The 17556-nt window shown below is 39.9% G+C and overlaps 2 protein-coding genes across 5 annotated transcripts in view; both read right to left on the bottom strand.

The window, feature by feature from the left end:
* The window catches only part of aatf (apoptosis antagonizing transcription factor), a 73413-nt gene extending 66790 nt beyond the window's left edge, over nucleotides 1–6623 (bottom strand). For 2 of the 4 annotated variants that reach the window (XM_061250305.1, XM_061250306.1), the window contains exons 1-4: nucleotides 5461–5652; nucleotides 4033–4203; nucleotides 2217–2654; nucleotides 1959–2096 (exon numbers count right to left, since the gene is read on the bottom strand). In XM_061250305.1, coding sequence (XP_061106289.1) covers nucleotides 1959–2096; nucleotides 2217–2654; nucleotides 4033–4203; nucleotides 5461–5644 — 931 coding nt within the window. In that variant the 5' untranslated portion in view covers nucleotides 5645–5652. Of the gene's footprint in view, nucleotides 1–1958; nucleotides 2097–2216; nucleotides 2655–4032; nucleotides 4204–5460; nucleotides 5653–6539 lie in introns of those variants that run through there. The other 2 variants (XM_061250308.1, XM_061250307.1) reach the window with 2 other exon arrangements.
* A 3171-nt stretch (nucleotides 6624–9794) lies between these two features.
* Nucleotides 9795–15949, bottom strand: LOC133133927 (LIM/homeobox protein Lhx1-like). Its single transcript, XM_061250230.1, has 5 exons — nucleotides 15654–15949; nucleotides 13526–13749; nucleotides 12813–13087; nucleotides 11054–11219; nucleotides 9795–10174 (listed from the first exon to the last, which is right to left on the bottom strand). Exons 1-5 carry the CDS (start codon nucleotides 15821–15823, stop codon nucleotides 9795–9797), a joined length of 1215 nt encoding a protein of 404 aa, XP_061106214.1. The 5' UTR covers nucleotides 15824–15949.
* Nucleotides 15950–17556: the final 1607 nt, after the last annotated feature.

Raw genomic sequence — 17556 nt, 5'->3', positions numbered from 1 at the left:
GATTTACTCCATCGGGCTCAATGTGATCGAGGCCCCTCCCTCCCGTAAACCCCCCCAGCCTCTTGACTCACCTCACCCAGACGGGGGAAAACAACAAAAACAAATCAAGGCTCTCCAGGCTGTTGTTGTGGTTTTATCAAACCCAACAAGCGCCGGAGTGGTCTTCAGCCAGCTTTCCGGGGGCCACTTCACAATTAATCAGCACCCAGGAAGCGTATTCATGCAGATGTGATCACAGAGTGCCCGGTAAGAGCACTCTTCCCTCAGACAGCTGGTCGTTTCAATAAACAATCACCGCTGCACAACACAAACTGCGCAAATCACATGCATTTCAACTTGAGAGGACCGTCCGCTCTGCTCGTCTGCAGGTTTTTCGGGAACCGGCACATACATTAGCAAACGCCAACCGCTTTAAATGTGCATAAACAATGTAAAAAAACTTGTGTTTATTTTATTGTTTCTTGGGGGGGGTTGGGGGGAATGGGGGGGGGGGGTACGGTGACCTGCCTGGGCCATGTCAAACAGTGACACTGAGTGGTTCGTTTGAGTAACTGCAGAAAACGCCGAAGGACACGAGGCCAACCAGACTGCCTCGCGGTGGAGCTGGTATCCGTGTTTATACGTGACGGAAAAAAAAATAAGGATTATAATTCCAAGCACAAATTCACGCTTCCATTCATCCGTCTCGACAGGAATAATTTTCAGAGTGAGTAATTCTCCAAATAAATGTACTGCATTATAATATTTGGCAGAGATTAAAAGGGGAGGAAGAAATTCCAGCCTAATTAATTATGTCCAGCCTTTGTTTCTAATTAATTTCATGCCTACACTGTGTCACGATGTTACCACGGGGACTATGAAGCTTTGGTCGGAGGGTGCCTGGAATATTCTAATAATGCAAAACACACATCACTTTTTGTCTGCTAATCGACAAAACATATACAAACATCAGTGCCCATAAGGTCCCAAATGACATTGGTCAAATTACCACCATAAATGCCAAACTGTATCCTATATACCCATGTATACATATCCATATGTATTGCTTATACATTCTGTTCTATTCACACACACACACACACAAGTCAAAATCCCCAACTCCACTACCCCCACACACAACCACCAACTTTAATTTCCTTCTAAATCCATAACCCAACCTGCGGATTTAATTCAAGCTACCCGCTTTGGCGACGCGCTGCCGATCCCTTACCTTGCTTTAAAGGAGCTGCATGAAAACCTTGCTTGAGCTAGCACAAGGCTAACATGGATTTTAATCCCAGGGAAGTAGCCTCACCCTGATTTGCCGCTATAAATACTCCCCTGTTCCCATCACTGGGCGCGGCGTCAGGGGAAGGACGCGGCACACCTGAGGGACAGAGCGTTCTGGCCTAGTTTCAGCCTGTCCGTCAAACGCAGACCGCCACATTTCTACCAGAGAGCATTCATTAGCATATCACTCCCTTCTCATCAAACAGCCAAACCCCAGACCCAGTTCATTTTCCTCTGCGAGAGGAATATGACGGAAGACTGCCACGATAGGTGTAACCCGCGTTACGCCTGAAAAGCAACTGTTCATCTCGCCGTTAGCTGAAACCCCAGAGCAGGCTATTTCTTTAGTAATTGAGGCCATTGAGAAACAGAGAGGGGTGCAAAGCAGGGGAGGGATATACTGGGTGCTGTACTGTAGTTCCTCAAGTTGTAGTTGTCTGGGTATGGTAGTTACAGACCTGGCCTGTCTACCTTGTGTACTGGACACGTTCATGGCCTTACAACCAATTATATATGAATTGTACCTTATCTAACGTCTTTGGTTGTTTGTTGTATGACCTTGATGCACTGTTTTGTACTTCGCTTTGGATAAAAGCGACCGCTAAATAAAATGTAATGTACTGTAATAGCTTTATTTTTTTTATTTTTTATTTTTCTTAGTCTTTAGAGACGAGCAAGGACAGACTCACTGTTCTTCAAGGCTCCTGCAAACTCTGGCCCGCCTCTCCTCTTGAACTCTGGGAAGGCGGGCGGCTGGGGAAGCTGATTGGCCGTCAGCAGAGCTTTTTGAAGTTTGATTCGTCCTTCCAGCAGCTGGTCCCAGAGAGCTGCAAAGGAGACACCGATCATCATTGTCCCATCCGCACAGTCATGGCCAGTAGTTTCGGGTCATGCCTCTTAGTTTAACAAAATATATTTTAAAAGCTGAAATAAATAAAAATACGCACCAAGCTGATTTTTCACTGCTTTCCCCTTCTCCACCTCATCGCTGACCTTTTCTTTGGAAAACGTCAGCACAGCTCCGTCATCGTCAGCTTGCATCTCCTCCTCTTCGTCATCGTCTTCCTCGCTCCCATCTTCATCCTCCTCACTATCCCCGTCCTCTTCCTCGGTCTCCCCCTCCTCCTCCTCCTCCTCCTCCTCCTCGCTCTCTCCGAGGTCATCCATCCCCTCGGTCAGCTTGAGGAGGTCAGTCTCCGAGGGGAAGGCGATGTCCGTCCCCTTCATCTTCGTCACCAGCGTCTTCATCTGAGCGACGCTGTCCTCGTCGCTTTCCACACTTCCCCCCTCATCTCCCTCTTCCTCCTCCTCTTCTTCATCCTGCAGCTCGTTGTCTTCAACGTCATCTTCATCAATTTCCTCTTCATCATCTTCTTCTTCATCTCCTGTATGACACATAAAACGGTAATCCCTCTATGACCATCACTGTCCTTTCATCTCATCTACACCTATACTAGTGCACCCAGAAGCAACGAAAGCTTTGATTGTGAATGACAAACTATTGCCTATGTAGGGGGCAGGCTGTAGCCTAATGGCTAAGGTACATGACTGAGAGCCAGAAACCCTTAATCCCACATTGCTCCAGGGGGGATTGTCCCATGCTTAGTCTAATCAACTGTAAATCGCTTTGGATAAAATTTAGCTAAACTTCAAATTATTATTATTATTATTATAATTATTATTACTATTATTATTATGTAGCAGAGCAAATAAAAAGTAGACCACCACAGAAAAGCAAAGGCAGACATGTAGATTAAACTGTGCACAAAGCATGATAAAATATTAATTCAAATCAGCTGTCTGATCAAGTTAAACATTCATCATTACTGACAATTGACTTGTAAATCTGGTTTAATCCACACCTACTTTCTGTGGGATTTCTTTAATTAACCGCACTACGCTGTTTATTTGTGCAGAAACATGCAAACAAACAAGCAATGCTAACATTGCTGGATGATTAAGCGTTATGGGTATTTCCTTGCCTACAACAAGCACTGTTATTGGACTACATTTTGATTGCGGTTGGACTAGATTTATGAAAATATTGGAATACATTTTTCATTCACCATTTATACAACAATTCACATACCAGGGTGTATATGTGTAAACTAAGATTAATGCTTAATGCAGAGAAACTCATTCTTAACTTTTCATCTGTTGAAGTACACCACAACTGTGCCGAACTGCCCCGCTGAAAATTCCCGCTGAAGCTAGTCAACATGGCTTAAGCTGTGTTTTCGACACTTCTAGTTGGTCAACCAGGTGTTCACCAGCTGACCAGCCTATATAGTCAGCTGGTCCGCTAGCGTGACCACCAGTTTACTTCACCATCTTAACCCTCTTCCATTTTCAACCAGCTTTGTCCAGCTCATGGCCAGCCACAGACTAGCTACAACCAGGTAGAAGTGTTGAAAACACATCTTAAACCATCTTGGAATCTCGAGATGGTCTGTGCTGAAATTTTCAACAGGATGGAAAGACACAATTTTGAATGTATCTGAATAGTACAATTTCTTAATGGAAGGTCAAGGGTGAACTGCCATTTTAATAGCCTTGCTGCACAGCCTATCAGAGTGAAAGCTGTGCACCGCCATGTCTTCCAGCTTGTTCGCTACTGGCACATCTACCCATGATTACAAGTCAGGCAAGGTAATTTGTTCAATCACATTAGAAGTACATTCACTTCCGCCAAGCACCTAAATTGAATAAAAACGGTCCCTTATTATGTTTCCTGATCAAGGCAAAATGCGGCGTCTGACTCACCCGAATCCTCAGAGTCCTGTTGGAGCTGCTTTCGTGACGTCGCCTTTCCCAGGTACCGACGGTCCGTTTCGGACAGAGGGGCCGAGGCATGCGTGCGCAGCCTGCTGATAGCCTCACCTTCGTCATCATTTTCGCCCTCGTCAAATTTCTCTATTAGCTTAGCTTTCGTTTCTGAGAGGATGGGAAGGTGTAAAGAAAGCACTGTTGATGCACTGGATAAATATGAAACATGACATTTCATTTTGCATATAAAATTTGTGTTCGACTACTTTATGTAACTAAACTGATATTTCAGCTCCATTTTCCCCACTTACTCTCACCATTATTGTAACGTTATGCGCGATAGTACGGTTTACAAAATGACACGTTGATATTTCAATCAAGAATCTTTCTAACAGGCGTAGTTAGTTGATTGTGAATTTAAGGTCAGCTAGATGGTCAGCTAAACCCATGGAATTCGGTTGAGTAGCTGGGACCAAGCCTGTGCGTGCATTACGTGATCTGAAAACAATAGATTAATAATAATAATATAAGATGAGGAGGAAGATGACATCTTGGGTGGATAGCACAAATCAATATTACGGAGTTAGCTTCACCAAGTTCACCCACAACCCACAAGTAAAACCCACAACCCTTACAAAACTAGAACATGCACTCAAGTAAAAACAGCTGTTCCCGGTTTTACCTAGTGAACTTATCCGGCTAGCTCAGTAATGCTGCTACGGGATATATACCCTGGTCGTACCACATTTCTGTGCATCCTACACTCATTTTTCGCAGGCTACTGTACCCGGCCCCTCGAATGAAAAACTTCACATCCGAATTACAGTGAATTTAGCTAGCTACATTAATGGCTTTACAGTGAGAAACCATTTTCTGCACTGGCAGCCCAATTCTCAAATTACATCTGATCGACGCCGCATATACAACCAGAACAGTTCCTACATACATTAATTGCCACATTTAGTATAATATAATGACGAACTTATCCGGTTTAAAAATAATTATACATCAATAATGTCCATATAAACTTCAACCACATGAACGTTCATATTAAATTATCTGTGACAATTATGCTAGTCGGAATGCTAGCTAATCTCAACCAATTGATATTCATTTGATGAACCCCAACAAGGCTACTGCATAATTCCCGAATAGCTGTTTCACTAACTAGCGAATTAAAATGCACACACACACTGAAGTAAAATGCATGATTAAGTGGGTCGTATTAACAAAATATAACCATTATTTATTACTCTAAACCCGAGAAACTGCTTTCTTTACAAAGTTAGCTAGGTACCTGGTTAGCTCAGGTTTCTGGTAAGGCTTTCCACGCGTAGAGTCGTAAGAGATTAAGCAAACGTACCAAGACAAAGAAAAGTCAATTTATATCTGTTATGAGAAAGACCCAACAACTACACACGATACCTTCATCCTGGTCGTCCTCGGGGTCAGCAAATTTCGGCAATGGGTTTAATAAATCCTCGAGCTGTTGCGATATGGAGGTAGCCATCTTGACATAACTGGAAGCGTTTCCTCGCCTGCAAACACATGGTAGTCGCACATTCGTCATCAAGCAGCGCCAAACACAGTGTTGATGAACGCTGAACATTGACCACGAACGCTTAACAGCACTCACACAGACAAGTAAACTAATTTGCCTCGGACAATATTACGCTTTTTGTTCTTGGTAGTCTTGGGGGAAGCATAACGTATTCACTTCTTCTCAAAGCAGGATTTATTAGTTACACTGTATCTATCTAGCTAGTGTGATTGCAATATTGTCGTTAGGTTTGAGTTGTCAGTAACTTAGCTAATTTTCATAGAAAAAAAAAAGCTAGCTAAATTGCGTCAGATATCCAACGTTAGCGTAAATATCTGCCAGTGTTAATATTTTTTCATACAAGTAATGTAGAACTGGATTTGACTAGGTGTTTGACTTGAAATTAATTAATCCGAATCGGTGACGTTTAAGAATAAGTTTGAAAAGACAAATCATGTTACATAGAAAAGTAACTTAACCTTTGCAAATAATGTGAAGCTCACGTTAGCCTGTCATGCTAAATTAACTCACGTTAGCTTGGTATAGATTGTATTATTAGATAAATAAAGCATGAAAAACCTCCAAGAAAAGCCAGGCTAGTGTATTATCTCAGTAAACAATACGGACTCCGGTGTAAAATCCAACTATGACCATCTAGAAATTACCGGCTACCAACTGTTTCAAAACAGCTTGGGCTGGTCAAACCATGTTGAGCATAGAGCTGGTATGAACTGTCAACCAGCTACCCGCTGTTTCAAAACCTAGCTCGAGCTGGTTTTTTTTTCAGCAGAGTATCTACTATTTGCATTTTATTTCCCGATATAAAATCGAGTGGGTGAAACTGAAGTAGTCCACCATAAAGATTTAACCTTGAGTATTGTGAAATACAATTAATAGCTTTACCACCTAACAACTTTGGTTGAAACTAAAAGTCGATATAGTCAATATGAATTAAAATTCATACGGCTCTTCTCTCCAGGGTCGCGGTACGGACTCCGCGGCGCAGCTAAGCCTTGGAGTCCAAGGGGCGCTGCAGGCATCACCGGGCCTGTTGAATTTTCAGGGTCATGATTAAAAATGTATCAATATCCGGTTATGTGGGCGGTTGGTGTGGCACCGCTGGTATCGTTCGATGTGAACGTTCGCGATTTAAAAAAGTTATTTCCCTGAATTAACCCATTTCGCTGATGATTTAAAGTCAGTTTTGCCAATACGTTTTATGTCATGTTTTGCTTTTACTAGGCCAAGAAGTATATCAAACGGAACAACTCGAACAAATTGTCTAAGAATTGGCTATAGGCTACAAAAAAAAGTCCACGACAGGTGCAGTCTAAATGAGACGCCCCGTGTCGTCCACGCAGCCTGTCTGAATTAAACGAAAGTATTCCGGCCGGCGGCCATCCCTGTCAGCGATTCGCCCTGGGGACGTGAGGATGGCCACGTAGGCCTATGTGCTGAGGAAAGGCATGATGTTTCATGCATGAAAATACATGTGGGATTAGATTATATTTGTTTATTGTCATACATAAATATTAATATCTCAAGACAAAAGCAGTTGCAAACACAAATACATAACAAACACATATGTGTGCAGCTCAATAAATTGATGTCCCAGGAATATGCTAAGGCAGTGGTTTAATTAAGTTTTTTTATTGATGAAAATTGGGATGCTTACATTAGGCTACTAAAGTGTCACCCTGCATGTTTTCTGTTCTCATTATTTTGGCCTGCCTTTTCCTTTCGAACTGTGTGAACGTGCAGCACGAGTAGTTTCACCTTTTGTGATCAAGAGTAGGTGGGACTTATTTCTGATGGATTTTCCATAATAGAGTGAATGCGGGACAATGTCATGGTTATAACACCAGGGAGAGTCTGAAGTCTGGAATGGTCTGTTTCCTGTTAGTCCAATAACTGTAGTGTGATAAAACCACATCCTTGATTAAACCTGGAAGAATTCCCCCATGGCCTTCCCACTCCAAACGTGTTGTTTACACATTATATCGCAGTGGTATCAAAATGCTATGTACTTTGTCTTTCACCAGATAAACATTTTATTTCAAATGACAACCAACCTCATGTAGTTAAAAAAATAAAAAAACAACACATTTATTGTTGAAAATTATGGACAGAACCCACCACAGGCTAGATAAAATAGATGTCTATCACTTGTAACTGACAAAATGTAGGTGAAACTGTTAAATAACTTCATTACACAATTGTTTATCAAGTCCCATCACTCATTGTCTTTGGTAGGTGGTCTCAATGTTGCCTTTTTTGGAGTTGAAAGATTGTGACCTAAATATCTGTGGTTCTGAGTGAATGTAAAGTTAATACTGTGATCGATGTAGAAATCAGTGTAATTATGGGGCAGCCAGACAAATATTTCGGCAAAACGACTGAGAAAATCATAAACTCTGAATGCAGCAGTCTCCTCATCGTGCGTGAACGAACGAATGCCGTGAGCAGCAGGGTAGCCTAAACAATAAAAGTCTCTACTATTCATTTATTTATCTTTTCAAATTTTATTAAAAACTCACAAATTTTTCAACATGTTGTACTTATACAGTGAATGGTCTAATATGCACTGGAGGTCACATAAGCTTAGGTTTATTAGAACAATAAAGGACATACCATGAGGGGTTTGATATTTAAAGAACATAGCAGCTGCTGGCTGCATATTTGACCATCAATGTTTAATAAGTTTGAATTTTCATTTAAAGACACAAAAATAAAGCCTGTTGGTCTAAGTATGTTACATTAACAATTTGTATGAATGTTTTCCTCAGGCTAAAAAATTAAGAAGATAATACTTCTTATCTTTTTTGAACACACTTACACTTTGTTTGAACATGTTCAGCAGTTAATGGTGCAAAGCACTTTTACAGTATTTGTGCTATATTTTTATTTGGCAACTGACTACTTTTGTTTTTTTTATTTTTACAATTTTTTTGTAAACACCATCTTGTACAAACTAGCACAGTGAACCACGACCCCAGCAAACTTTTTTTTCATCATACAATATAAATAAAATTAATACAAAAGTTTGGTTGGTTGCTTGAAACATTTTTTCATCTGGATCAAGAGGTTCTAAAACAGAGTTGATAGTTAAACTCCTGAATGAAATATATTACGTAAACAGTTGACTGTTCTATGTTCCTCTCAGACCCTTGTTCATGTATTTTTAGAAGGTAGACTTCATTTAACATTTCAAGTTCTTTTCCAATAAATAAAGGGTTTACAATCCATATAGTGTTTTTTAAAGTTTGCCTTTTGAAGGCCAACTTCTTGGGATTTGGTAGAAATCTTGAAAAAAAAGAGAAAAAGACCAAAACAAAAGAAAAAATTCCAGTCCAGATAGAAAACAGTTCCCCCAGCTTTCAGAAATGTGTATTGAGTCAAAGAGGTCTTTAAGCGTCGATATGGCAGAGCCTATAGAGGCAATAGAGGTCGGTGATGCCTTTAAACGTGAACTTGGAGCCTTTCAAAATTCCTGGAGCCAGTATCACAGACTAACTGTCCAAAGCCAAGATTCTGTTTATTCGTCAATTTAATCCTTGTGTCGTGAACTGTGGGTAAAAAAAGAAAGATAGTTGTATCTTATATCTTATATATATCCTGTTATTTGAGTGACTACCAAAATATCAAAGCTCTGTAATGAAGAAAATGGCTAACACGTTCTTAAAATTAGTTATTGGAATTCAAATTGGTTCCTGGAATTCAAAGATTTTAAAGCACATTTCAGTTAGATTGAATCTGTATTTTGTCTATGAAACATATCAGTTTATTTGACAGTTGCTAATGTCCTCACGTTTCATAAATAGAATTTCAATGTGACTGCTTTCCCTAATCATGCACGGAATACTTCTGAAGGGGGCATCGCTCGGCTACTTTCAACACAAAGCATGTGATTGGTCAGCAATCACGCCCAGTTCCTTACATGGTTGGTGTTGTTGGTATCATTTTGTTTTGGAAAAAAAAAGAAGAATGTCAACATAGTGTATAAAGGTAAATGTTTACAGCATGTCCATTGTCGCTGCTTTTTCAGATATATATATATTTATATATTTCTTAATCCCCCCCCCCCCCAACAAAATCACACCAGCGAAGGGGTGAATAAATAAATAAATAGAAATAACAAAAAATGGAGACGCTCGTGTCCCGCTTCGTCTTTCACAAGTTCTTTTCCCTCCGCCACATCGGCCCGTCCTCCGTTCTCTGGCTACCAAACTGTGCCCTCGTTCAGTTCGGAGGGGGGGTGAGACAGGTGGTTGCTGTATCCATTGCCGTTGAGGGAGAGTGAGGTAAAGGGTGGACTGGGGCCAAACACCTCGGAGGGGATGCCGTGGAGGGGCCCCGGGACGCCGGGCTCCGGGCTGGGCGAGTCCCCCGGATGGTGGGACAGGATGTCGGAGAAACGCTGCACCTCGCTGGACGGGTGGTGCCCCGGCAGGGGATGGTCCATGCCCCCGAGGGGGGCGCCGGCGGGCCCAGAGGAGGGCACGAAGGCCAGGTCCACCGGGGTCTGCGCCTGTGAAGATGGGGGACCTTGCGGAAAGTAGTCGTAGTTCCCTCCCGGACCAAAGTATTCGCTTTGGTAATCTGCAGATAAGGAAGCAGATGGGGACTCGGTTAAATACACTGAGGATCTCAAAAAAATGCATCAAATTGTAAAGCCCGTTGTTCGAGCAAGAACCAAAATAGAAGCAGGCTAGCTGTTATCGCAGAGGACACTCAGTTTAACTCACACTATAAAATGTGTGGGCAAAACAATTTCTAAGAAATGAATTGGTCAGTAGTTTGACCCCAGATTTTTCAAAAAGATCCATTTTGAGCTAGTCCTCAGCAAAGCAATGGCAGCTCAAAATGATAAATAATAGGACAGTAAACAATACATTTGCTCATAAAGAGTATATAATCGTTGGCCAAAATTGCACTCCATTTCCCATAAATTGAAAGATGACTTGTTTTCTGATCAATTAATAGAATTTAAAATTCTGTCAAAAATGGTATATTCTAAATAGTCTGGAACAATGACAAATCAGACAGACTGGCGCCTAAAGACAACTCATAGGCTACATTTTCTGTGTTGCACAAAAGAAGCAATTATGTTGTAAAAATAACGTAGGCTTTTGTTTCTTTTCGCTCAGGTCCTACATTAATTTTGGGTCATTCATTCCATGAACTACAATTTACACCTGTCTAACACGTGAAGGGGTTACTCCTTTCGCCGACTGTAGTAACCAAACGGAAATAAATTGAAACCTTGTACAGGGGCCGAGTAAGCCTACATAGGCCTTTTTTGTGCTTGTTCCAAACGAGTTCCAACCGCTTTGGGTACAATCTTCATTTCGTTCTTCAAAGGCGTCCTGGGGCCACCTCAGCAAATGTTTTCACCGTGTCGCAAGCACACTTGATTATTCAACGTTTCATACAAACGTGTGAAAAAGATAAACCAAAGTAAACACAGAAGTCTCTTACCCCCATAGTATGAGAAATGGCCGTTCGGGATCAGCTCCCCGGGTTCGAGTCGATCCACAAGCGTTCTCATTCTTCTCGGGCTTCGGAAAAACGCGTGCCGCCTTGCACCCAGAGCACTGAGCTGCTTCATTCTTCGTTCTTTGGACCGCCGGTTCTGGAACCACACCTGCAAAACACAAGTTTTTAGATATAAATGACATACTCTTTTTCCTTCTCCATACAAATTTTCTCTTTCATTTTAGTCCTCGGTTCACGCTAGTCGTCGAGACAATAGCACGAACTTAATATCTCAAATTAATACTTAATAAGAGAGTTGTAACCGATATATTACCGGTCGTGCGGTGATCATTTCATAATCTTTACAGTCGTCTTTAAATTATTTTTATAATTCATAATTATAGTCTACGGGACCAGTCCTCTCTCAAATATCTAACACTGGATATCTCGAGACAAATTTCTTATCGAACATCCGTTCCAATCCAAATAGAATCGTGCTTCTTGGATTTATTGTTTGTTTTTCTGTAGGCTACTTATAAAGTTGGGCTAACGTCTTGACAAGGGCTGTATTTTCATTATGGTGTATTTGCCATTGGTTTTCTCTCCAGACATATGGGCCGTACAACTATAAAAAAGCTATTCATGTCTGGCAGAAGGCTTCCGTATATGCCATATTCAACATTTATCAAATTAACTGTACAATTATGTGTACGAAATCATTTATTTAACATGGCGTGGTTTACTATACGACGTATAAATGAAATATAATATTTCTTATTTTAATGATGATGATGATGATGATGATGATGTTGATGATGATAATAATAATAATAATTATTATTATTATTATTATTATTATTATTGTTGTTGTTGTTATTATTAAGGTTTGAAGTCCCCTTAGCTAGTGCGCTCATGTTATCCTTTGAAACCAAAAGGATTTATCAGTTTCGATTTTGCTAGACACTGGCGAAAATGTGGTCTAAAGCGTGATGGAAAGTATATTGCCAAGAGTCCATATGCGTCTCAAGCCAGTTGTCTTATCATTCTATGTCATTTCTGTCCATCAAGTGTAGGTCTGGTAAAAGGAAATAATATATAATAATACAGCAGAATATGACACCCTTTATCAAGACTCTGGAGTTACTGAGTAACTGAAGTTACAAGTTAATACATACAAATTAAAAATGCTCTTAAAGGGGGTAGCAAAACATTTCTGTTTGTCAGGGTGCCGATGCGCGACAGTGCGCCCTGCGCCCCGCAGGGGCCTTCGCCAAAGGACACTCCTTATGTTCCCGTTGCCCTCTTTCAGTGTGTGTTTTAATTGAAAAAAAAATGAAAAAACTTGCATTCATCATTTGCTTCAACGATACAGATATCACATACAGTAAAATATTCTTTGTTCATTCAATTCTAATAGAATGTAACATATAAGTCCAAAACAGATATAATGCATTAGCGTATGTGTAGTGTAGTGTATTTAATTTCACAACACAATTTTGTATAACAGACTCAACAGTGGCTTACATAACGCCAAATGACTAAAAATGATTTTGCACCATTAATGGACTGTCGTAAAATCGGTTCGTAGCTAGGTACCTATGAAACACTTAATGAAGGTTATATTTCCTGTCTTATTTGAAAGTGTATGTTTCGTGAAATTATTTGTTTTCCCTCCTCTTTTAATTATTATTTATTTTTAAAGATACAGAGAAACCCGCCTTTCAGACGCATTGATGGTTCTCGAATCATGAAACAGCTTTACCTGAATGACTCGCATGTTGAGCCCGGTTTCCTGCGCAAGCTGCTCCCTGATGTGTCGCGTCGGTTTCGGGGTCGCCGCGAAAGCTGCTTTTAGGGTCTCAAGTTGCTTGGCCTTTATGGTAGTCCGCGGTCCACGTCGTTTCCCTCCAAGGTTCTGGTCGTCGTTTTCATTATTGGCCGTTTCTTTGTCCGATAGATGTCCGGTTTCCGAGTCTTTACAATCATCCTGCGGGTCTTGGGAATCTGGAGACAAACTTGGATCACTGCACGCTGTAACTGTTGAGAAACGACAAGGCCCGTTTTTTAATTCTATTTAATCTTAAACTATGATGTGAAAAGTGCATACGTAAAAGCACCTATAGGCAAAATGAGACGGATGTAGATTTTTTCTTTTTTTTTTATTCATACTTTTTTTGAAAACTAAGTATAATATCGTGTTGTTTTAACATTGAACTTTATTATTATTGTTATTATTATTTATATTATTATTATCTAATAATAATAAGAAGAACAACAAGAAGGAAAGGACCATTTAGCGTTTTACCTTGTAGGCTATTTAATGAAACGCAAGGCCTAAAAATGTGAAGGAACACGGAAATGTTAAAATATTGGTCTCATTTACATAGGTTTTTCTTATACTTCTGTGATATTATCACAACTGAAATGTGAGTGAATTCGCGTAATTCGAATATTTAAAACAAATGTTCGTCTTACCGGAAAGAAGGTTGGTGTCCCCTCTCGTGCTGCTGGTCAGGTAATCTTCTTTACAAACGAATTTATTTTCATCTATGATGTACAGTTCCTCCCCGGTGGAGAGCTGCTTGTTACACATCATGCACGTGAAACAGTTCAAATGGAACACTTTGCTCCTTGCCCTTCGAACCAGGTCATTCGGCGAGATCCCCTGAGCACAGCCGGCGCACTTCGTACCAAATCGCCTGCGAATCAAAAGAGAGAAAGCCACCCATCAGGAACAAAGCAAGCAATGGCCACATCGACGAAGGATATAACAACTTTAATATGGACAGAAAAAGTGCCATTTTAAAACAAAAACAATGCAGAAAATATAACATTTTGGTGCTGCTGTGTACTAGCATTTGTTCAAGCAATGTATTGCGGTGGATATAGCCATTTGACTCGTTCTGTTCTGCACTGAATTAGTTCTGTGCAAGCTCTTGGCATTTAAAGTACACGCTATATTATTACTTACATTTGTATATTATTATCTTCGCATTTATTCAGTAAAAAAAAAACGAATTATTTTTTAAATGAATAACAATACACATATGAACCAAAGTGTAAGTATTACAGTACAACTATCATATTTAAAAAAAATAAAGTCATAGCCTATAGGAGGTCATGAGCAGCAATTTAAACATAAAATTATAATTAGGAGGAAAAGGTTTATAGTTTAACTGATTTGTACTATTGTATTCACACAGTAACAACTATCATGCACAAATTGCTTATCATTCACAAATATCCTTCGTAATTTATAATGCGTTTAAAATCATGCATTGTATTCAACTAGGCTAATTGAACAAATGTTTTTGATTTACTGTTAAGTCCACAGGCGACAATGGAAGCAAGTGCAACCAAAAATATAATTATAAAGGTGAATTGACAGAAATGGTGTGTATTCAAGCTGCATACAATTGTATGTTGACTGTAAGTCTGCGATTACCGTGTCTACGGGTTTCCTCTTTAAGCTAGTTTATTATTCAAATCCACTTATCGCATCATAACTCGAACCGCGGCAAACGCGGTCTGCTTGCCCCTGGGGCGGGTAACACTTCCTCCTGGAACCTTGGCAGTCAACCTCTGATCTCTGTGGCACCACTGGCTGCCATTTATGGTAAACAAAGGGCGATTTCCTTACAGCTTTCACTGAATACGAGGGCACAGACCTTTAATAATATCTGTTCTTGCCTTAGCGTTAAAACGAACGCGCACTAAATGTAGACTAACTTATTTACTAATAGGCCTAAATCAATCCACAACACATCCTTCCACGTCGAGTTGTAGCATCAATCCGGCGTTACAGTTGCTCCTTGCAGTGTGGCGGCTCGCGAATCTTAAAATAATAATAATTATAAACTAACTAGTAATACTAAAAATTTGATATTATATGTTAATTAAAAAACACTAATCTAACTGAGGACAAATATAATGAAGATTAATATCGATTATTTAGTTATATAGTCCCTCATCATTCATCGAATAATATATTATGCAAAAATGTAAAATGTCACAAATCATATATGTTAAAATTTTGATATTCCAAACTATAAATTAATAAAATGTGCTTCCAAAACGTGGCTTCACTCGTGATAAGATGTACGCAACTATTGTAACGTCCACAGTCAAATTATAACTCAAAGCTATTTCAACTGACCAATAGGCTACTATAACGACAAAACTTACACCAAAATTACTTAGGATGCACAATCTTGAATCATCAATGTAAGATTATAAATATAAATGTAAATAAGTATTCTCCATTACGACTGTTTTCTTATTCTAAACTTTCCATTTGAAGAGTATGAGGTGGATCATATAGTTTCAGGGTTTATCTTGTTTTACTACATCTGGATATTTTACGCACGAAGATCACATAACAAACAGAACCTATGAAATAGATCCGTAAGTCCTGTATTTAAATAACTAGACAGCGTTTCTTTACTCTTTGTGGGCTACTCAAGGATATTGGGCACATGCAAGGATATTTCATTTAATTTCAAGTCGTGAATGTGCGATAGGCTACACAATGCCAAATAAAAACCAATTTCCCAAATAATAAGAATAATCACAAGAAAATAATGACTCATTCTCACATGCTTACCTAAAGAAGTCGTTTTTGCAGTACAGTTTCCCTTCTCGGGAGAAACACTTCTCTGTTAAATTGCATTTACAGTCGCAGCACTGGACGCACTTGACGTGCCAAGCTCTGTCCAGCACGTTCAGGAGAAACCTGTCCAATATAGGCCTCTCGCAGCCAGCACAGTGAACCATCGTCTTTGGATTAGCCCCCACGATTCTGACGATGTGTTCTTGCACACCAGAGTTTTCTTATTTTTCGTCGATCTCCCTTTTTTCTTAGTTTTTCTCCAGGTGAAAAATATCTATGAAGTGACCTGCTGCTGATTCATTGTCTTTTTTTTTTTTCAGATCCCCGCGTTGGATTTTGTTGAAAATTAAATGGGAAATCAACAGTGCTTCTCCCTCTCACTCTCTCTGTGTCTCTGTCTCTCGCGCTCTCTCTCTCTCTCTCTCTCTCTCTCTCTCTCGCTCTCTCGAAGAGGTCAGTGGCAAACAGATCCGTATAGCGTCCAAATCCAGGATATAAGATGAATTCTTCAGGTGTGAGGTAGCAGCACAACTCGCAAAACCACAGGCTTTTTTCTCGTTCAGTTTCCACGACGAAAAAAACGCTGACTGAATTTATTATTTAACCAGAAAACAAACAAATAAATCAACCAATAAAAAAGCCAATGCAAATCAAACATCAATCACCATCAAAAACCTTAGCAAATTGAAAGTCGCATATTATATTTGAACTGTTGTCATCAATGTGGAGTATTGCCAGATACCGATTAATCCTCTAATTCATTTGTTTTCAGGCACCGCACAGCGACAAAAGCATGCCTACAAACACTCTTGTGGACTTCCTCATGACCGTTCCTCCAGTCGTAATTTGTTGTTCATAAAAAAGAATAAACCCAGCTGTTTGACGAAGAAGCATGTGCCTTTCCTCCAGTTCTGTTGTTTTCTTCTGCCTGGGATGCGGTGTTAGTGTGGAGATAGTGCGTATGTCATGTTTTTGCAGGACTGATGCTCCTCGACCAGCTTTCACTATTCTGCATGTTCCTGAAAGCACACGAGCCAGCCTTATGCACAGCCTCGTGACGTCACCGGGATCCACAACCAATCAGCATTTTGTCATCCAAGTAACCATTACTATCTCCACCGAGCTCTACCTGACGCACTCTGTACTATGCATAGGGAACAGAACAAACCAATTGTCCAAGTATTAATAAAACTACATATAATAAATTCGCAGGGATTGTCATGTGAGTGGATACGGCTTAAATCCACAGGCTTCTTCGTGGTAATTCAGATTATTTTATTGTAGAGGCATCGAGGTTCATTTGATCAGGCAGGTTATTCTGAAACCCTTTTTGATAGATTGTGAAGTCTTTATAATCATTTGGTTAGGAGGTTTACTTGTCTTGTAATTACTGTATTTGGCATAATATAAGCTATGTTTTATTTCTTATCATATTGAAAGTCTGATATTAAGGAAAACTGACTTTGTTTTTCAATATGCTCCAGACAGTGTGTGGAAATCTTGGAATTATTGATGCAGTTCGAGGTCTTAAGTATTTTCTCGGGAGATCAAATTTGGAGGTAAGTGGGCCTACTCCTCTCGCAAACTTTCGTCTTTTTTTCAGATTCACTTTAACCGTTTCTTTTCCTCGTTTAATTGTTAGGCTATTTTAATGAATGTTTGACATCGATGAACGGAAGTAGGTGTTGTGTAAATATCCCTGTTTGTGTTTAATATTGACATATCAATGTTAACAACTGAGTTCATATCGTAGATATTATCATAATTTCATTATGCATATTAGCGCAATCAGTTTATCAGTAAGACTGTTGCTTCTTTTAGTCCTTTATGGAAGGGAGAACGTGAAAGACGATGACGCTTTAAAGTCCACGGGTGGTTAGATCACCTTGACACCTCG

This window comes from Conger conger, chromosome 7 (assembly GCF_963514075.1).
Source record: "Conger conger chromosome 7, fConCon1.1, whole genome shotgun sequence".
NCBI lineage: Eukaryota > Metazoa > Chordata > Actinopteri > Anguilliformes > Congridae > Conger > Conger conger.
Note: the sequence above shows the minus strand (reverse complement) of the source record. Positions and strands in the feature narration are given on the sequence as shown.